Genomic DNA, 23,488 nt, shown 5'->3' on the forward strand with positions numbered 1-23,488 from the left:
TTTATAATCACCCGGTATATCTCAAAATGTGCATCGCATTATGGAATGACTATTAGTTGCATTAGCAGTGAGTTGCTCTCCTTATGCAAGTGCCTAGTGTTGTAAAGGTATTTCACATTTGAATTTTTGTTTACTCACACTGAGTAAATATTGGATGAAAATACGAACATAATTTCTTATCAAGTATTAATACCATAGCTGAAAGGATAATTCAAGTGATTGAGAAGAAAAAACTGGAATCGAAAAATAAATAAATATTTAAGATTATGGATAATAAAAACAATAAATAAAAATTATTCTTCGCTCTCTAGAAATTGAAAAATAAATTAAAATTCTGGATTATCAGTGTTGGATTTTTAATGCTGCTTCTCTCCAGCACAAGTATATACAAATACAAACTTTTTTTAAGATTTTTTTAAAATTCTTTCAGATTTATGGCATATCTTAAATATAAAATTGGTGGTTTTAATTGCAAATATAAAAATGTATTCAGTGTATAATTCAAATTATTCATTTCCTTTTATTTAAAGTTAACCATATTTCTTCTTCAGGCTTTGTCACCACTTGATAGACAGGATTCACTATCTGACCTTCTACCAAGTTGAAGTGGAAATTTGAACACAAGACACTTAGAACTGTACACATTTCTATGTATGTCAGATCTTTTCCTGGACACTGTCTTTTTCCACCAAAGCCAAAAGGCTGAAAGGCAAGATGAGGGACGGTTGAAAGATTTTCTTCAGTAAATCTTTCTGGATTGAACCTAATAAAAAAAAAAATACATATTCAATATAAACTAAATAAACTGAGATTCATATATATCTATTAGTATGTTTACCTCAATTACAGGTGAATTATTTAACAACTCTCTCCCCCCCCCCCTAAACCCCACATACCTAATTGTCTTCCTTTTGCAATGATTCAAATCAAAGTATTTGAACACAAAATGCCATTTTTTTGTTAATTATCTTTTTTTTTTATGTTGATCCCACCCACAAAAGGTTATTTGCAAACTTATAGTACATTGTACTGTAGGTTGAGGATGTTTTTTTTTTTTCTAATTTTCTTCATCTTCTTCCTCATCAATCAATGATGGGTTGAGTTGCTTATGAACAAATCTAGCTCTATCTCTGGCCATTTCTGTCATCTCTCTCTCTCTCTCTGAAGCTTGAGAATTGTGACCTTTCCCTCAAGAACCAAGTTCTTTTTGGTTGGCATGTTGATCGTCTTCCTCCAATGATTCCATTCAAGACTATATTTGGTAATCTCTGAAAGGACATTCTCTGGAGGTTTCCAAACCCTATTAATTGCAGTTTAAGAATTATAACTATGATATCTTCTCTATAGTTTAATTCATGTTTGACTTGCTCATTTGTTTTGTGTTCCGACCAGTGAGTCTTATTTATTTTTCTTATGCATTTCATTTCAAATGCTCTGATTTTCTGTATTTCTTTCTGACTGAGTCTCCATGTCTTGGTTCCATATGTTGCTGTAGGCATAATAATGGTTTCATAGTTTGTTTGAGATGAAATGCCGTTATTTTTGAAATGCTTTTTGAAATGCCGTTATTTTTCCATATTTTGTTTAATTTATTCATATTAGACCATCCTTTGTTAAGTCTGTATTTTGCTATTTCTGTGTTATCAAGGTTGTGATAAGTTTATTGAAATTTTTTCCTCATCTCTTTCTATTTTCATTGTTTTTGTTTTGCTTAGATTAATTTTCATTCCAAAAGTTTTGAGCTCTCCATTTAAAATGAATATTATTTTTTTTCCAATTGTGCTTTAAATTCAACAAGAATAATAACGTCTGCATATTTAATGTGGTTGATATTCATGCCATTTATTTGTAGACTTGGTTCTTCAGCTATGGATATGCGTATTTCTTTAAGAAAAATTTAGTGAGAGTGGACATCCCTGTTATGACTCCTTTTTCTATTTGAATTTGTTTTTAATTTTATTAAATGTGACAGTTGTTTTGGTATCTTCATAACAATTCATAATAAAGGATTGTAGTTCTGAATCTAACATAATAGATTTTAAGATCATTTTGTTCCTGTCAATGGAATCAAATACCTGTTTGAAGTCAATAAAACTGCAGTATATAGATAAGTTGTATGCCCAGTACTTTTCAGCCAGGATATTAACTGTAAAAATATGGTCTAATAACAGACCTTCCAGGTCTGAAGCCTACTTGATCTTTTCCTATTGTCTCATTCATTAAAATCTGGTGAAATTCCAGGTGACTGGAAGACAGGCATCATAATACTAATTTTCACACCTTCGTTTCTCCCTTTCTGAAAATTAGTATTATGATGCCTGTCTTCCAGTCACCTGGAATTTCACCAGTATATAGTATTTGGTTAAAAAGTTCAAGTAGGAAATTCATCAAAATCAGGTGACTTAGATAAGTTTATTTGGTTTATTGCATTCAAAATTTCTTCTTGCCAGCCTGGCTGGCTGAGTGGTTAGCATATCTGCTCTCCATGGGTGTTTGTGATTGTCTGTGGAAATACTAGTGGTGGTCAGCAGTAGATGGCATTGGTGTAGTTGCGGTCAGTTGGTGGATGAGTGGTGGAGACAGTTGTAGAGCAGGTGCCCTCCCTCGATGAGTCTTTGAACTCCCTGGAGGTGTCGTGTAATAATAATAATAATTATAAATGTTGTTTTTTCTCTTTCTGTTTCTTTGCGTTTTCCCAGTCTTCTTCCCTCCAGAGAAGTATCTGGCAATATTCTTTCCAATTTTTTTAATAGAGCCTGTGTAGCTCAGTGGATGTGGCATTTGCACACCACTGCGCTTGACCACACGAAGGAAGACTTCTTGGTTTCAAATCTAGTCGGCGACTAGAAGAAATTTTTCTAAGACTTTTTTCGACCCGTTCCCGAGTTAGTTGATCTCAGGCATGGACAAGTGGATTTTTTCTCAAAGAAACTCGGGTTTTTTGTCCCGTAAAAAGAAAATTGACCGTAGAACCCACATTATTTCAAACATTAAATACAAGTGTTTGGGTTAAGGACAACGAGATGGTAGCACTTGTTGAGCCGTCTCTCTTCACTGAGTGACCGCTTATTTAGTGATAGCCTTGGGCCAGCTATCTCTGATTGGGTACTGGTGGAGACTGAACTGCCCACTCAGTCTCCAAAAGTTAGATAGAGCTAAAACAGACTTGTCTACTCCCTGTATATGGGATTAAAAAGGGGTTTGCTGATTTTTTTTATTCTCTTGAATTGTTCCAGTTTCAATATCCTTTTTTTTTTCATTTTTAGTGGTCTGTTTTGGGGTGTTTTTGTGAATTTTTTTATAATTTTATATACAATCTTGTTGTCATTCTTTTTATTGGCTTCTTCACACAGTTTTGTTTTTTCTTCCAAGTGTTTTTGCAAATTCTGTCTATTTTAATTTTTAGTCTTTTATAATGTTGCTTATTTTCCTCTATATTTTCTCAATTCAAAGAATTTTTTCAGCTCTATTTTTATCATTATATATATTAAAATTTTTAAAAAAAAATTTACTTATTTTATATAGTCTGGAAACCCTGCTATAAAGACCAAACATAGAACTTTCTCAAGCCACTTGAGGGCCTCCAGTAAGTGGGATGGTGGTCTCACATCAGGCAATGTCATTCATCTCCAACCTAAAAATCTAGACAATTTGCTTGTATGATATATTATTATTATTATTAAGGGCAACTCCAGGGAGTCCTTAGACTCATTGAGGGAGGCCCTAAACATCACATCCACACAACTATACGACATTCTCACAGTATCTATCATATCATACTTTGCCTTGAACTCACTCACTGTCATAGCACCCACAACAGACTCTAGAAGCTTATTCCACTCATTTACCACTCTAAAAGTAAAGAACTCAGCTCTAACACCCTTGCTCAGCTTCCATAGATGTCCCCTAGTTCTCCCACCACCAGTCCTGATCTCAAAAATATCTTCTGAATTAATCCTATAGAAACCCTTTAGCAATTTGAATGTCTCAATCATATCTGCCCTTTTCCGTCTATCAACCAATTTCTGCAACCCACAAATCTTCAACCTGTTCTCATAAGATTCATTCCATAGACCTGCTATCATCTTGGTCACTTGCCTCTCTGGATCCTCTCCACCTCCTCCCAATCAAGAAGAAACCTAGGTGACCAAACCTGGGCACAGTAGTTGAGATGAGGTCTTATCAAGGCTCGGTACAGAGGTACAATAACATGCTTGTCTCTGCTCGTCAAAGTATTTTTCAACAACCAAGTGAGTTGATGAGCTGATTTAGCCACTTTTGCAATGTGCCCCCCCCCCTAAACTTCATCTCCCTATCCACCAACACTCCCAAGTCCCTGGCCTCATCAATCTCCTGGAGTAAATTTCCACCAATGTGGTATACTGCTGCTAATCTTTTTCCCCAAAATGCATAACCTTACATTTTGTCACATTAAATTAACATCCATTCTCCTTAGCCCAGAACTCCAAGCTATCCAAATCATCCTGCAAGATTTTGACATCTTCTGCATTCACTATTGCCCTACCCAACTTTGCATCATCAGCGAACAAATGAACTGTTCCTCTTAGATCCTTCCCTATATCTTCATAAACAAATTAAATAGCAGTGGTCCAAGAACAGAACCCTGCAGCACACGACTAGTCACAGGCCGTCTTTTGGACTCTACTCCTGAATAAACCACTCTCTGATATCTCTCCATCAACCATCCTACTATCGATCTCACCAACCCTATTGTTACACCCTGATATCTTAAGAATATAGAATTCTCAGCTATCATGGTGTAACATGAAGAATAAATAAAATAAATTAAAAACCCTGCATAAAAGATAATAGTTGAATTAATTAAAGGAAAAAGAAAGATTCTTGCATCCAATAAAATATATAAAAAAAAATAAAAGTTTTGTTAAACTAACTAACAAAAGAAAGAATATATTAATATTGTGAAATGATTTAAATGAGAAAAGTTAAATAAATAAGACAGAAAAGGATTAGTCATAAAAGATGGTATGTGAGAGGCTAGAGATTAAGTTATTAAGTCAGTTCATAGAAAATTTTTGGAAAAGGGATTAAATTAGAGGCTAACAAAAGAAAAACAACAGACTATCGCTCAGGGCCGATTCCCGGATTGAGACATTGTTACGAGCTCACCGATCAAATGACGTTTGGCAGAAAAACGCCACCCTAATTGGTCAGTGAAGTAAAAACAAGTAGGGGGCGGAGAAAAGAAGTTAGAAAAAGTGCCGTTAGGAGAACAGGTATAAAAGGGTTGGACCCCCCCCCATGAGGCTTTTCTTGGTTTTGGTTTTGATTCTGTTCCAGGAGAGTCTGTGAGCTCTTTCGTAGGAATTTCATGGTGTTTTCCTGAGTGGCAAGATAGGGGTTATATCTCTGCGTCACAACACGGAAACGAAAGTGAGCGGAATTTCGGTTCCGTATTTCCTATGTGAGAAGTGAAGAATGCCATAAAGTCGAGGAAAGAAAGCATATTCTTTGTATTCCAACTTCAGTGACAACTACGAAAAACGGAGAGCTGTAAAGAAATCAACGTCCACGTGGCGAGTTGTACTGCCGATATATAGATGATTCAAAGTGTATTCGGAGTTACGAAAAGTTAAGCCAGCGTAAGCCTAATTCAATTCCAAAAGGAACGTAGGAGAAGCAGATTATCAGAGAAGTTACACCAAGCTAGTTCAATCAGAAGAAGGTAAAGGCCCATATGAAAAACCCAAGAAAGAAAGGTACTGTAAAATATATCTAATGTTAACTAAAATTTGTCTGTGATAAGTATCATTATTCTAAGACGGAACTGTTGAAGTGACCAAGGAAAATTTATACTAGGACTTTAGTATTTGACAGAATATATTAAAAGTAAGCTGGCTAGTGTAACATGAAGTTACACTAGCCAGCTTACACTATCCTAAAAAATGTTTGCATGTCTATTGTAATGTAGAGGAAATTTGAAATGCCACAGTTGTGTTTTAGTGCAGAAAAAGGTTTAGTTAATCTACTTAAGTTTGAATAGTTAAATAGTGTGAATTAATTTTATTTGTCCATGTCAAATGAATTTACATGTTGAATGTGTATGGCTGCATGATTGTAATACTAGTTATGTGTTAGTGCAGTAAATGGTTTAGTTAATCTACTTAAGTTTGAATAGTTAAATAGTGTGAATTGATCTTATTTGTCCATGTCAAATGAATTTACGTGTTGAATGTGTATGGAGGCATGATCGTAATACTAGTTATGTGTTAGTGCAGTAAATGGTTTAGTTAATCTACTTAAGTTTGAATAGTAGAATAGTGTGAATTAATCCTATTTGTCCATGTCAAAATGAATTTACGTGTTGAATGTGTATGGCGGCATGATCGTAATACTGGTTATGTGTTAGTTCAGTAATTAGTTAATCTACTTAAGTTTGAATAGTTAAATAGTGTGAATTAATCTTATTTGTCCATGTCAAGTGAATTTATGTGTTGAATTGTTATGGCGGCATGATCGTAATACCCATTGAAGGATCATAGCCTGATTACTTGAAATAAGCTAATGTTAGTTTGTAAGTATTTAGTTTAGCATTAAATTGAGTAATCACAAAATATTGATTTGTACCATGTTAAGGAATTTAATAAACCTTTTGTCCAATGATAAAACAGTTGTTTGAAATTGCTGTCCAATGCACCACTTGAAAATTACGAACCTAATCACGCGGGAAATTAATATTAAGAAACGAGATAAAGTGTCACGACTGCAACATAGTTACACTTTCAGACATATTTGAGTTCTTTCTCCTTGTGGGATATTTAGTTTAGGATATTATCCCAAAAGGCGCAGTATAAATACAAATATTAGGGGTACTAAGGGGAGAAACAACTTAGATATTAGTATACGTTTTGGTGATATCTCGTGCATAGACAATAGAAGAACATAGAAAAGAGGAAATTGTTAGGGACACAACATAAATGGTGCAGCCAGTAGGATATAAAGTATAAGAAAGTTAATAGAATAGAATAAGAAGAATAGGTCACAACACTATATCCATTTCCATATGTTGCAGTTTACGGATTAGAATTCCATGTGGTATCCTGTCAAATGCCTTCGCCAGGTCCAGCAGTATCACTGTAAACCCATTACCCTTATCCAGTTCAGCCATCACTGTGTTATAAAACTTGAGCAAGTTACTGAGGCATGATCTACCCTTCACAAAGCCATGCTGTCCCCTGTACAGTATCTCATTTTCATCAATCCATTCCTGTATTTTTCCCTTGACTACTTTCTCCAAGACCTTGACAACAACTCCTGATATGCTGATCGGTCGGTAATTTGCAACAGTAGTCTTGGTTCCTTCTTTATGCAGTGGAACTATTTTCCCCTCTTTCCACACTTTCGGGACCAAACCAGACCCTAGACTCAGATTAAACAACATGGTCAAGGGCACTGATAATTCTTTAGCCGCTTTACATAAGACCCTTGCCGGTATACCATCCAATCCAACAGATGTATTCACAGTAAGGTTCTGTAATAGACTATTCACCTCCACTTCATTCATCACAATTCCCATATAAACTAATGGTTCCTTCATTCTTCCAATGTCACCACCTGGATGATATACTCTTGCAAAGTGCTCGCTGAGTAATTCCACTATATAGACTGATTCAGTGACCTCCTTACCATCAGCATTCCTTAAAATCATTCTGCCGTGTACAGTTTTTTTTTTGCTTGCAGCATATTGAAAGAACTGTTTGGGATTCTCTTTAGTTTGCATAGCTAGTTTCCTTTCATAATCCGCTTTTGCTTTTCTTACCACACTCATTACCCTTCTGGCCTGCGCTTTATACTGTTCATGTGCATGCAGGTCACCTTTCTCTTTAAATTCCCTCCACAGTTGTTTCTTTTTTTGCAGCTCAAGCTTAATGGTGTTATTCATCCATTTAACTCCTACTTGTTTTACTATTCAGACCCTAGGTATACAATCAGCCATAACCTCCTGTAAATGCTCCTTGACCACTTCCCATGCTCTATCAACATCCAGCCCTTCCAGTTTTACATGCCATGGTACTGAACCAAGCAATCTCCTAAGCTTGTCATACTTGCCAGCATGGTAATTCCACATATAGCATGTCTTAATCGAAAATTCCACACCTTTAGCCACCTCCCAGGTAAAGACCTTATGATCACTCTCTCTCTCTCTCCAATAGGTAGCATCATGGTCATATTCATTTAAGTCAAATTCTCAGATTCTATTACCAGGTCAAGCACTCTGAAACCCCTAGCATTTTCAATTACATGCTGTCTCAGATAGTTATCACTTAATAATTGAATAAAATCCATTTCCTTCCTCACACGTGTCCTCTCCTCCTTCCAATCAATGTTACCATAGTTGAAATCTCCCATAATAATCACCCTCCTTCCAATCATTTCATCAATTTGTCTATGCATACCATCTCCACCTCTATTCCATCACCTGGTCTACAGCAGCACCCAACTGTATATTTTATTTCACTATCCTGCAATACAACTTCAATTCTCCTTCGCTGCAGTTCATCAGCTATCATCAATAATACTCCTCCCCCCATTTTATTCTCTCTGTCCCTCCTAAACACACTATAACCTACACATTCTATCCCACTAACTATATCATCTTCCGTCAGCCATGTTTCACTAATGCCGATAACCTGTGGCCAGGAAGAGCCAACCAAGGCCAAAAATTCTTCCCTCTTGTTCTAATACTCCTGGCATTAGTATACATGAAATGCAGAGGTCCTTTTGTCCCACCCCTATCTTGATGTGTTATTCTAACTATCCCATTCCAATTACCTGTCCTTAGTACTGGCTCGGGTACATTATACACATTCTTACACTCAACTGTCTCATGATGTCTGCATATCCACTTTCCCCCTTCCTTGGTAGTTCTAATTTTCCTGGTTCTGCACATCCATTTTCACTTCGTTCAGCAACACTTTTTCCAGTCTCCACACACCAAATCCATTCAAATGCAGGCCATCCATCTTGTATAAATCCTTTCGCCCATCAAACTCATTCTGCACGTCCACGAATTCCACACCACATCGTCTGCATAACCTGTGCATAAAGTCATTTGCGATTATGGCCCTCTTTCTAAACTCCTCTCTGTCGTACCACAGCAACAGACTCACCATCCTAACTCTGTCACTCTTTTCTTTCGCTACCTTTAACAATACTTTCAAGTCCTCTCTCATATAAAAAATTTATCTCCTTTTAATTCATTCGTAGCCACCACAACTATCAATTCTTTCACCCTCTGTTTTTGCATTCTACTACTCTCACTTACATCCTTAAATTTCGCACCCAGTAAGTACGATTTAGTTAAACTCCCATCTATCACACCTCTTAAAAGAAACTTTAATAAATACCTCCTATATTTCATTTATTGCCATCTTCATGGGAACATACAACTATGACACGTGCACGCAGGCACTACAAACAGAAAATGAAGCAGAAGAGAGAAAATTTCTGTTGTTCCTAGAGTCCTAAAAGTACCCCCTAGAGGGCTATATTGGGTTGTCTTGACTGTTGGACTGAAGTTCTCAAGATGCAAGCTTCCCAAATTTGGGGCAGTCTCATGCACCCAAATTTGTTGAGGTTCGAAAAGTTCTTTTAGAGCTGAGGCTGATTCCACGAACAGTCTTTCATATTTAAATTTGTTGCAGTGTATTAACATAGCTTTCTTCCAATGTATTCTGTGGTGGGTATTCAGAACACGGTCTGCAAGCCCAGAATTGCTGTACTGGTGAAACCTGATGTAGTCTTTGTGTTCTGAAATCCTGACATTTGCTGTCCTGCCTGTTTGGACAAAGTAAGACAGTTTACAGCTGCAAGGGACCTGGTATACCCCAGGTAGGTCTAGGGAAAGTGGTTGGTCTTTGGTGGAGCAGATAAGGGATGCCAATTTTTTATAAAGTTTGTAACAAGAAGTCAGGTCATATTTTTTTTTTAAATCTTTTAAAATCTTAAAAAAAATATGACCTGACTTGTTAGGAATAATACTTAATACTGCCTATCAACAATACTTTAGGAACAAAGTATTGTTGATAGGCAGTATTTTGATTGAGAATGGCTAGGTTTGACTAATGAAATTTAGAATTAAGATGGTTATTGATAGAGTATTAATGAAAATGTCGAATGCATGTTCTGTGAATAACTTGTGAAAGGAATTATATCCTAGTAGTGTTATGCTTACACTTAATCTTATCCTTTTGTAATTGAAGGATTTAGCTTACTCAAATTCATTGCTTTGATTTAGTATGAACCTTAACTTAGAGTGAGTTTTGTTCTATTTGAATTTTCTTAACTGTAAATGTTTTGTGCTTTTCCAATAAACATGTTTTGTACCTTATACCTGAGTTTATGCCTCATTACGAATTCAAACCACCACCACTTATAAAATAGAACCTTTTGGCGGGAAGGAAATAGATATTATTGCTTAAGTGAGATTCAGGTCACGACTGCTAACTGAATCTGCACAGCACTAGCGTAAGATTAATAATTGTGTGTATCCCTTTAAAATTTAGAATTATTTCCCTGAACAAGAGTCTCTTCTGTTATAGGATATTGGCTGGTGCAGATTAAAATAAATTTTGCCAATATCTGAAAAGGAAATAGTAGAAATAGTACTTTAATATTTTAAAGGCATAACAGTAGATTAGAAAGCGGGCTATTTAGAGGTAGAACAAGTTAAATATAGCAAAAAGTAACGACATAACACAACCCGATATAGTCCGCTAAGGGGCACCTTCAGGACTTGAGGAACAATAGTAGTTTTCTCTCTTCTGCTGCATTTGCTGTTTGTAGTGCCTGCATGCACGTATCATAGTTATATGTTCCCATGAACATGGCAATGTGACATTGCTGAAATATAGGAGGTATTCATTAAAGTTTCTTTTAATTAATATTCCAGTATATGCTGTAAATTCCTTAAATAATTTAATAGTAATGTGGTTCACAGTGGACCCCTAAAAGTAAACAAACAGTTTTGAAATCTCTACCAATGATATAAGGAGACAGGTGAGGAGAAGATGCATGAAGAATATAAGACACAGGCCAGAAGAGTGACTAGTATGGTAAGGAAGGCGAAACTGGAATATGAGAAAAGACTGGCCCTTAGATCCAAGGAAAATCCTAGGGAATTTTTTAGCTATGTGGCCAGTAGGAGGAGAAATGACTGTGGAAGAATGACATTGTGGGATAAAAATGAGAATAGAGTGACTGATGCAGAGGACATAGTGGAATTGTTCAATGAACACTTCATTGGACTATTTCATTCTGGAGAAGACAATTTGAATACTAGAGGGATAGAGCAGGTTCGAGGTTTAGAGGTGCAGGAGGAGAGTGTGTTCCACATACTGAGTACTCTGGATGTTAGTAAAGCTGTGGGACTGGATGGTATTTCACCACGAGTTTTGAGAGAATGTGCTAAGGAACTGACAGTGCCCTTGACCTGGCTTTTCAATGAAAGTCTGGCTGCAGGAAAGGTGCCCATGGAATGGAAGGAAGGTAAGATAGGGCCATTGCATAAGGGTGGTAGCAGACTGGAAGTGTCTAATTATAGGCCAGTTTGTGTGTCATCAGTAGTTACTAAGATCTTGGAGAAAGTAGTGAGGGACCATATACAGCATTGGGCAGATGAGGGTAATGTTATCAGTGAGAGTCAACATGAACTTGTGAAGGGGTGCTCTTGTTTTAGCAATATGCTAGCCTTTTACGATAAAGTTACAAGTGCATTAGATGAGGGAAAGGCATATACTGCCATTTTCCTAGACTTAGCAAAGGCATTTGACAGGGTGCCACATGATAAGCTAATATTCAAGTTGCAGCACATGGGTCTGGACGTCACATTGGTCAACTGGATTTAGGATTGGCTGTTCGATAAGTATCAGAGAGTTGTGTAAGGTGGAGCAATATCAAAGAGGTAGAAGGTTACAAGTGGGGTTCCACAGGGCTCAGTACTGGGCCTTTATATCAATGACATTGTCCGTGGATTGCAAGGGGATATTCAGTTGTTTGCGAATGATGTGAAGCTGGGAAGGATTATTAGTAATAGTGCAGATGTGGTAGCCCTGCAAGAGGATTTGAATAAGCTAGATAGATGGGCAAATGAATGGGGGGTATCAGTTTAATGCAGTGCAAAATGTAAGGTCTTGAGGTTTGGGACACATCGATGGGACGCTGCATCGATGGATGAGGGGTGATATGATTGAGACTTTTAAACTATTGAGAGGTGGTTACAGAGTTGACACTGGGGAGTTCTTTCGCTTGGTTGAACAGCGGGAAGGAGTCATAAACAGGGGCTACCCCTGGAAGTTATGAAAGGAAACTGTGAGAAAGAGGGTGAGGAGTGGTTTCTTTGCATGGAGGGTAGTTGAACCATGGAATGCATTGCCTGATGGAGTGGTGAGAGCGAGAATGGGCAATGCATTTAAGGAGTGGTATAATGGACTTTGTATTTCCTAGGTGGGACCTCCCTCGATGAATCTTGATAGACTTGTGTTTCTTAGAAAGGACCTCCTACGATGAGTCTTTTGACTCCATGGAGGACTGAATAATAATAATAATTCCATACACTATAAAACAAAAGACAATCGAATACTGACGATATACTGCATTTATGCTTTTGTTTTTATTTTATATTTTTGAATTTTTTCTTTTGATTTTGACGTGTGTTAATCTGAATCTTTGTAGATAAGGGAAGCGGAAATTGAGGCCTTCCTGTACTTTGCATCACATTGTTGCCTATGAAATTTCAGAACGTTACAGTTTGCAACACTGAACAATGTTGGCAAACACACACTTTCCCCACTTCAGCATAACAAAGGTCCCAAAACAAACTCCTGCAGCACATCACTAGTCACTTTCTTTTTCCTGGATAACAAAACGCCATACACAACTTGCTGATACCTATCTGACAGCCAGTCACTGAAAAAATTACACCAGGACAAAAAAAAAAAAAAAAAAAAAAAAAAAAAACATTATATACTCACATAGTATGTTGGCTCCATGTCTTACTGAGGTGCAGCACTACTCCAAGAGCATGGATTACAGGAGTCTGTAAAGAATATTTCTTTATTCTCAAACTTAAAAGACAATTTTAAAGTGAAGAGAAAACAATTATTTTCATGTTTTTCAGCTATACCAAATAAATTCGAAATAAATGTTTTATTTAAAAAAGAAAAAAAGAAAAGCAACTGCTACACATTAAATATCTGCTATAAAAAAGAGAATATTCAAAAATAAAATATACAAAGATTATTTAAATTAAGGGGATATTTAATCCCACATTATTTTAAAGCCAAATAAGAAACTCTAAGATAGAAATCAAAGAGTTTGATACTGAATTTTATGTTTTTCACATCGCTGAAGTGAAGCCTTTTGGCTCTCTATTTCATTAACTTATTTGTGCACCTCTTTAACAACTCGTACTGTAAGGTATTAAAGCTATTATCACTACAATCTTGGTATATACTGGTCTACCTACTCACTGATGAGACCTCAATAAAGGTTGAAACCGGTCTGGGTAGTGACCTATCTCCCTTAATGTAAAACAACATACATCTCCTAGGGGGTGAGTTTTACATTAGGGTTAATACTAAGAATAGTAATCCTAGCTTTATCCAAATTTACTACAAGTTGCCCGGTATTGTACTACCCAGGTATTTGCTTACGCTTCGACTCGCAGAACTTTTATAGCTTGCTATATTCGGCATGGAACTCTTTGATTTCTATCTTAGAGTTTCTTATTCGGCTTTGAAATAATGTGGGATTAAATATCCCCTTAATTTAAATAATTTTTACATCACTGAAGTGAAGCCTTTTGGCTCTCTATTTCATTAATATACAAAGATATTATTATTATTATTATTATTATTATTAAGAGAGACCTCCAGAGAAGTCAGTGACTCAATGAGAGAGTCCACATATTGCTACAACAACTGTCATATCTGTTCTTGAACTCATTCACAGTACATGCACTCACCACATCCAATGCAAATCTACTCCAATCATATACCACTCTATGAGAGAAAAATCGATGCTCTCTTGTCACTTTCTCCCCCCTCCATAAAATGAAATATGAGAGCATGAAAGATGTGGATGATGAGACAAGGGGAAAGAGCATGCTTATGCAACGTCCTTCACAAGATAAAACCAGCGCTAGAATGACTGGAGAAACAACTGTTGTGTGGTACAGCAGGAAGGAGAATGAAAGAAAAAAGTTAATGAAGAAACTAAGAAACAAACTAAGGATAAAGAGAAGGTATTGTATGGAGATTCAATAATAACAGGAATACTTAAACAGAAAGTGAGAAAAGCATGTTTTTTTTTTGCAGGTGCAAAGATTAAGGATGTTAGTGAAACTGTTAGTTTGCAGAAGGGAGAAGTGAAAGAATCAACTGTTTTTGCAGGAACAAATAATTTGAAAGGGGAGAAATATGCAATGAGAAAGGATATGAAAAAGTTGTTGAAAGAAATGAAAATGAACAGTAAGAAAGTAGAGGTTGTGAATTTGCTACTTGGTTTGACAGGACAGAATTGAGAAGGGCTATGATTGCTAATGAGTCAATGAGAAAATCATGCAGGAGCAATGTGAAATCACAAGATTTCGCTGTTTCCCAATCCATGTGTGAATAATTAAAGTCTCCCATTATGATTACTCATTTTGCACCTATCTTTATTTGGTAATGTGTTTTTTTGATCACCAGCAACCAATCCACTAGGTCAGTAACAATATCCCCACTATATATTTGATCTTGTTAGACTCCTCCTCCTCACACCAGATGGCTTCAAACTCTCTGCCGCATGGAAAACGGTTACTAGTACTGCAATCATAGGTCTCAACTCTAACTAATGATATTGGATTTAAGTCATCCAATATCATTAGTAGCAACACCCCTCCTCTCCTATTCTGTTTATTCTTCCTAAAAATACTATATCCTTTACATCCAATACCTGTTAGAATGTAAACCTCTGATAGCGAGGTCTCACTAATACCTCCAATCTGATGTCTCAATGCATTCACTAAGGCAACAAGTGTAGTAATATTTGTTGATAGTAAGTATCAGAAACCCCTTTGTTTCTGATACTCCTAGCATTTGTGTAAAGTTACCTATATGCTTTTTTTTTTTTATACTCTTCTCTGTAGCGTGTGGGTGACATAGGTGGACAACTTGCTAATCTCTGTTTTATCTAGTACCTTATTTATATAGACATCCTTGCACGTGCTTGATAAGTCTGAACCAGATGAACATAAAATTGTTCTCTCCTCAAAATCATTTCCCTGATAATATGTGATAATCAAATAATGTTAAACAGCAGTTTTTGCCTTGATACTCAGATTTTTCATGTCAAATGAAAGCAAATTAGCCAGAGAACACATGACTGACAAACAAAAATGCTATTGTTAAACTGTGAATGAAATTATTATGTATATTTTGTTCTTCATTCACATTTAACATAACCTATCATATATTAAGCATGACTTGTTTAAAGATTATTTGTTAATCCCTTGCCTAAGAATTATTATTCATGTATTATTCCTGAATTTTATCAGCTATTATTTGATTAAATAAGTTTAATGTATATTTTACTATTGGAAAGCCCCAGTGATAAATATCATTTATCTTATTTGCTTTATTCCTTCAATAATATTATGAGAAATTATATGTATATAATTTAATGTACCTTATATATATACTATAACATATATTTTATTATTATTAATTGTAAATGAAATGAAAGAGAAAATTAAGTAACTGTAATATTTTATTAATATTATTCATTACTCAATGTAAAAGTATAGCCTTATATAACATTAACGCGAATGTTTACACTTTGTTCGTTGCCATGGAGAGAGAAATAAAATGGAACGCACGTGAGTAGACCGTGAGCTTCGATAACGAGGAGAGAAGAAAAATATATGAGTGATAATATAAGAGAAAAAAGGGGAGAGGGTTTTTGAAGCGGGAAGAAGGAAGGATATAAGCAAGGAGGTGAAAGTAAATAAAAAGGACTGAAGGGCAGGAATTCTAGAGAGTAGTATTTAAAAGTGCGCTAAGACGAAGTGAAAACTTATAGATAGCTGAAAGTAAAGTCAGCAGTGGCATTAATAGGAATTAGGTGCCGCAATTGGATAATTAAAGGACTGGAAGGTTAATGAAGGATTCAGAATAGATCCAGTTAGCTTAGAATTACTACTTATTTCTATATTGCTTTTAGGAAGAATTGTACGGAGCTTAATTTGTTGTGAAGTAGTAAACAAGGATATCACTCTGCCCTATAGTTGCCGTCGAGAATTGTGAAGCGCGACAAATAATAATCTAGTTATGACCTTGAAGAATTCTTTTTAAATGTGTTCCATAGGTGTAATAAATATAATTTGAAGATGTACTCACATTAAATCTGACGTGCTGAAGATCAATTCTGGTAAGGACAGTCATATTTTATTTGTTTCTGTGTATGAAGATTTGAGTGATAGTTCCATTTCGCTTATTCTAACATTTACTGTGGCATATCGCCGAAGTCAGAAGTTAAAAATAATTTGCCTTGAAATAATATCTGCCATATTTAATGATATGATAAGTGCCAGCTGAGAGTTAAGTGTGGAGTATAACTGAGAAATATGAGCAAACTAATTAAACAAGAAATTCTGTTGTATTAATCTGAGTAAGGAATCTTGTAATTGAGAAAACTGTGAAACTTGTATGTGAAGATTTTGAAGACTGAATTAATATGAATGATTTGACCCGATGTACTAACTTAATTGTAATGTCTCATTTTAGAAGTGGAATTCATGTATTTGTCATATAACCTTATATTAAATGTTTTGTTTTATTAATTTCAATACTGTGTTTGCCTGATTCTTTTTTATTGCACCGTTCATAAATAATTCGAATCTAGCGGGAGCCTCAAGTGAAAAAATATTAAATTCGGCCTGAATGAGTAAGGAGACTGCTAATTTAATTGAAGATTGATTCTACTATTTTATATAGACTAATCTAAATATAGGGTAGCGCAGTATAAATATAAATTTCTCTACATTTGGATTAGTGATCAATTAGCAATTAATAGATTTTATTAATAAGAGTACGTTATAACAAAATGGCGGATTCGAAACTAGGATGTACGTTCCAACACTATTAATGGGAAATAGATGGCATTTTGTGTGTGGATGGTAGATATTATTGTTAAATATTACTATGTGATACCTCCAAGGAGATATGTAGTGTATCAGTGAGTGGTAGGTGTAGTGTCAATAGTGGATTATATAGTATGTAGATGATGGATTAAGTAGCAGGCAGCAACGTGTGATGTCTTTCCACATGATGAGTCTCTGGATTCCACAGAAGTGTCACATAATAATAATAATAATAAACAATTTACAGAACCCCTAAGAACAAAAACTAATTAAAATCAGTGAATTTACTAATGTTTTACTGTTGAATTTTTTATTTTCAAAAGAACACATAAGGGTATTCCTTCTCCCACTTCAGTGAAGGAGTGTGCACTTTTCTTCCTTAACGTTTATGAAAATTCAAACTCAAATCTAAGCATATTAATAATATTTCAACCTAGATAATGAAAAACTGAGAAAGAAGGTTTGGAAATTGAAGTAAACACTAGAGGCATCCAAAAATAATGGCTTATGATGCAAGAAACACTCATTATATATTCTCAAACTAAAGCTCAGTCGATAGGAAATCTCTCCAAGATTTGTTTCATCATACTTTCAAGGTCACTAGTATACGCATGCATACACTAATACACCATAAGAATGGGTATCCTCCCACATCAAAATCAATTCTTCAGTAGGATAAGACTAAAAGAGGTAAGAAGTTTGGTTTCACAAACTAGAAACACCTAAAAAAAAAGGATATGACAGAACAGACACATACACACACCCAATCCACGAGATTGTGGAGTGGGTGTGGGTGTCATTCCCTATGAGCCCACGTAAGTCAATTAGCCAGACTAATAATGAACTGCAGATTCCTCGTTCAACAGTTCACAAACGTCTCTGTTTATGTGCATATAAGGAGGAAGTTAATATTATGAAGAAAGATTGAAAGGACAGTCGTATATCAGTGTATGGGGGACTCGATCATTAAAGGTATGATTACTAATAAAGTGCACAAGACATGCTTTCCTGGTGGAACAATGAAGCAAATAAGCTATGAGTTGCAGAAAAGGAAATACTGGGCATCAAAATTAGTGGTAGTCGTGGGCAAAATGACTTAGTTGGGGAGAAAAAGAATGTTGATAGAAACTTGAGGAAGTTGTTGCAGCAGGTAAAGAAGAATAGTGTTGTTGGAAAAGTTGTAGTTGCCCTGATATGACAACAGTGAATTGAGGAGAGCAGAGATAATGCATAGTAAGATGGCCAAGTTGTGTGAGCCAAAGGGGCTTCAATTTGTAAATCTGTGGAGTGAATTTGAAGGCAAGTTGGAATGGTATAAAGCTGATGGATTACATTTGAATGGGTTTGGTGCTGGCTATTGTTTTCTGAGAATGCACAGAGTCAAGAAGTTAATGTAGTAAATGACCAAGGTCTATCTGTGAAGCAGGATAGCACAAATCAACAGACTGTATGGCAAGAGGAAGACGGATATGAGGTTGAAGATGTGATTGCAGCAGAACATGATGGAATGCATAAAGGTGAAGATGAGACAGGTAGGAGTGGAAATCAGAGCCAGGATCAGGAAAACAGGAGTGGAGTGATCAGACCAAAGAGAGAGAGAGGTGTGATATAGCAGCTAGAATAGAGAATGTTTGTGGAATTTTTGAGAGATAAGTATCTTAAGCAGCATGTGATTGAAGATTTAAGTTTTGGATTTGGTGATAACTTCACAGTTGTTAATTATTATTATTATTATTACATGACACCTCCAGGGAGTCCAAAGACTCATCGAGGGAGGACACCTACTCTACAACCATTCAATCCACCAACTACAGCTACTTTCATCATCTACATCAATGCCATCTACTGCCACCCACCACAATCACTAGTATTTTCACAAACATCCATGCTCACAGCAGGATTCGAATCCGCAGCCTTTTTTTTGGCTAGAGAGCAGATATGCTAACCACTCGGCCAACCAGGCCGGCGAATGAAGTGTTGACACTTCATTAACAACTGGTGATGAAAGTATACTACATTCCTCCTTCTCACTTGACTAACCTTGCACCAAATAAACCACCACAACTCACAGAACAACAATCTCTGAAAACCTAAATTCTGATCTCCAAACCGTTCTTCAATGGGGCTCAGATAACCGTGTCAATTTCAATGCCTACAAAACACAGTTTGCCTCATTTCCCACAAAAAAGAACCATATTATCCCAGGCCTTATCTTTGACAACATTCAAATCTCTAGCAAGATGAGATCTCTCTCCTTTCGGTTACCTTTACATCAGGACTCTCTTGACATAAACAGATTACAACCACTGCCTCTTCGGCATCCAAAAAAAAATTAGGATTTCTTTTTCATTCAAGGCATTATTTTACCCTCAAACAGCTATTATGCATGTTTACGTAAAAGGGAGAAAATGGAAAGAACTTCATGAGTTAACATAATGGACTTTAACAGTGTGATGTCAGTGTTATTTACAGACAAAAAACGCTGTTGTGGTGGTAACAGACAGCAGATGGCTATGATGACTTGTGTGTAGCAGGAGGAATTAAGTAGTAAGGGAGAAGGTTAGATGTGTGTAGCTGAGTGGAGTACAGTGCCCTCCTGCAATGAGTTCTTTGACCTCCTTGGAGGTGTCACATAATAATTATTATTATTACGTGATACTCATTCATAGACAAAGTACAATTTTTTTTAAACATTTTTATTATTTCTCAGATAAATTACATACATTATAGGAACACAATTATGCATAACGAATACTTTCTCGTACATAAAGTTTTTGAAATAATAATAATAACAATAACTGTTTACAACGTATATTATTATAATATTCATAATGATGATTATTACAGATGTTTCTTTGCAATTTTACACTCTATATATACAATATCAATGGATATAATCACTCTATATTGCATACTTTTGTTACAGTTATTACATACATTTGATTACATATAATACATTACTTACATTTGTTTACTTATGATACTTACATTACATACATTGGTTTACATGTGATACATACATTACATGCATTTGGTTACATATGATACATCTTGGATGAGAACTAATTTCTCTGCTTTCATCCTCGAAGCTTATAGGTAAGCTTATCTGAGGATGACACCAGTTGGTTATTATTTATTTATTTATTTTGCTGTGTTGGGAAGCTACGAAATCTATGATTGAGAAATTCGCACGCACACACGCACACACACACACAAATAACTTGGAATGTATTGACGTGTCACTGAACTGGAAGCCTGAATGAATATATTGTGTTTCATTAAGTTTGTATGGTATTTTGGGTGCATGTTTCTCGTTTATAGTATGTCCTTAGAGCTCTTTTCAGGCTATTGTAGTTTGTAAGGGTTCTGTATTCAAAAGGTAATTTGTTTATCATGTCTGGGATGTAGAAGTTTTGCGTGGCCTTTCCGTAGTGATTATTGTATTTATATGATATAATTAGTTGTCTGAGGTCTTGTTATACGGTATGTATTTCTGGCTGTCCTGTAGTTGGCATCGAAATAATGTTTTAGCAAAGCTGCATAGTGACATAAATGTTTTGCTGTCAGTATTTTGTGTTCTGACATTGCAGTGTATATAAAGTCATTATTTTCTCTTTGTTCTCTAAAGATCAGTTTTATCATTTTGTACTGTAGCGACATTAATCTATTTAATTTGTAGGGTGCACAGAAAGCATACGTTGTTATAGCGTATACTATAGCACCATGCCAAATATTATAGCGTATAATATTTGGCATGGTGCTTTGTATATTAGTGTTTTTAGGCGTATGGGAACTATGTCTTTTAACCTGCAGAGTTTGCCACTTATTGTTCGGAACTCTGGGGGGGGGGGGTAGGCACACCCCGGGCGGTTCTCCTTGTACCCCCCCCTACAAGTTCCGGATCGGTAGGCCGGTTCTCCTTGAATTCTGATGACTCGAAAGGGGCATTCCTCCACTGGCACCTACGGCGCCCAACCTCCCAAGTTCCAGACTGGTAGGCCGATTCTCCTTGAATTCTTATGACTCGAATTTTGAAAACTGGAAAGGGGAGTGCCCCCCCCCCCAAGTTCCAGACTGGGAGGCCGGTTCTCCTTGAATTCTGATGACTCGAAAGGGGGGGTTCTACTCCTCCCGGCACCTACGCCCCCCCCCCCCCCCCCCGAGTTCCGGACTGGTAGGCCGGTTCCCCCCTGAGTTTCAAATTGTTTCAAATAACTTGAAAAAAATGTGACACAAAAACATTACACAAAAAGGCTTATCATTTCATATATATAGGGTAGATATATATATATACACAGTTACACCCCACGCTATGTATTATGTGATACGTAAATTCGCAGTTATGTAATAAATCTACTAGCACATATGAACACGTTTGCAGCTTCGTGCAGGTGCATCTTTGACAGCCTTGCAGTACAGTAGTAGATGCCACAGTTAGTTCAGTCACTTGTTATTACTACTAGTTTCGTTGTGTTTTTTTTATCCTTATAATGGAATGAAAATACAAAACTAAACGCGCTGGTAATAAATTTAAAAAACAAAGGTCTGCAATTACTTTAGAAGAAAAGTTGAAAATAATTTGTATGTATGAAGGGAGAAAATTCTATCAACAATAGCTCAGGAAATAAACTGACCTATTTTGACAGTGAATATAATAGTGAAGGATAAAGTACGCATTGTTGTAAGTACGAAAGGTGAAGTAGTGTTGAAGGGCACAATTATTACCAAGAAGAGGCTGGGCCCGATATCAGAGAAGGAGAAATTGCTGTTTCACTGGATCGATGATCTGACACAGAAGTGGATACTGTTAAGTTTATTGATTATCCAGGAGAAGGCCTCCTTATATAAGGATTTATAAAGATTTTATTTGAAAAGTGAATATTTCAGTTTGTTTTTATATTCTTTTATATTATGTATTTTTCATCATCATCATCATCAAATTCCTGCCATGTACCCTCAAGGGGTGTACAGGATATGATAGTACTACATGAAAAATTTGCATCATTACTAACTTCCTATCTACAATTTTCCTCCAAATCAGTCTGTTATTTGTCAAGATTCCAACATTATCAGATCTTATATTTCTATCATCTAAGGCACTTTGTACAGTATGAATCCACCTATATCTTGGTCTTCATCTAGGTCATTTTCCTGCAAACCTGGCAGAGAACACTTGTTTTGCTAATCTTTCCTCGCCCATTCTATTTAGGTGACCATACCACCTGAGATTAGCTCTGCTAACACATTCCTGGATGCTGACAATGTCAAGTTCTTTCCTAATATCCTCGTTTTTAATATGATATTGTCATTGATGCCATCTGTTCATGCCACAAATCTTTCTCGGGACTCTCATATCTGCAGTCTCAAGTCTTTGGTCAAGTGTTTTACTTCTGACCAAGCTCTCAGATGCATAAGTTAAAATTGGTTTGAACACTGTCTTGTATACAGCTAATTTACTGCTCTGACTAATTTCTCTATTATTCCTCTATTATGGTAGAAAGTCAATTGACTTTTTACCATACCAGCTTTGTTGATTCTGTTGTCTATTTCCATATTTCATTTACCATCTTCACTAAAAATCATGCCTAAGTAGCTGAAATATTTCACCTGCTCCACAGGTTCTCCGTTCACAACGGAGTTGACATTTTCAACAATTCTGCCTATTTTCATTGTCGTTTTATTGCTGACTTCCATACCATATCTATTACAAGAGTTATTCAATTTAGTCAGGGAATCTTGCAGACTTGCAGTGGATTTATTTATTATTATTATTATTACGGGCAGTTCCAAGGAGTCGATAGACTCATCGAGGGAGGCCCTAACATCATGTTAAGAACAACTATTCGACATTCCCACAGTATCTATCATACCTTGCCTTGAACTCGTTCACAGTCATGGCACCCACGACAGACTCTGGCAGTTTATTCCACTCATTCACCACTCCCCAAGTAAAAATCCTAGCTCTAACATGCTTGCTAACCACACTCTTGCCCAGCTTCCATATATGGCCTCTACTTCTCCCACCACCAGTCCTATTCTCAAAAATATCTTCTGAATTAATCTTATAGAAACCCTTCAGTAATTTGAATGTCTCAATCATATCACCCCTTTTTTGCCTATGAACCAATTTCTGCAATCCACAAATCTTCAGCCTGTTCTCATAAGGTTCATTCCATAGACCTGCAATCCACAAATCTTCAGCCTGTTCTCATAAGGTTCATTCCATAGACCTGCAATCATCTTGGTCACTCGTCTCTGGATCCTCTCCACCTCCTCCCTATCAAGAAGAAACACTGGCACCCATATCTGGGCACAGTATTCTAGATGGGG

At 36.2% G+C, this 23,488-nt stretch overlaps 1 protein-coding gene across 1 annotated transcript in view; it reads right to left on the minus strand.

The window, feature by feature from the left end:
- Nucleotides 1–339: 339 nt before the first annotated feature.
- The window catches only part of LOC150100366 (cytochrome P450 20A1-like), a 185,839-nt gene continuing 162,690 nt past the window's right edge, over nucleotides 340–23,488 (minus strand). Inside the window, exons 10-11 of the mRNA XM_090402738.1 lie at nucleotides 13,011–13,075; nucleotides 340–763 (exon numbers count right to left, since the gene is read on the minus strand). Of these exons, the coding sequence (XP_090258864.1) occupies nucleotides 511–763; nucleotides 13,011–13,075 (318 nt within the window). The 3' untranslated portion in view covers nucleotides 340–510. The remainder of the gene's footprint in view (nucleotides 764–13,010; nucleotides 13,076–23,488) is intronic.

The sequence above is a fragment of the Typopeltis vanoorti genome, chromosome 13, assembly GCF_054136105.1.
Source record: "Typopeltis vanoorti isolate ZY-2024b chromosome 13, IOZ_Tvanoo_1.0, whole genome shotgun sequence".
Taxonomy (NCBI): domain Eukaryota; kingdom Metazoa; phylum Arthropoda; class Arachnida; order Uropygi; family Thelyphonidae; genus Typopeltis; species Typopeltis vanoorti.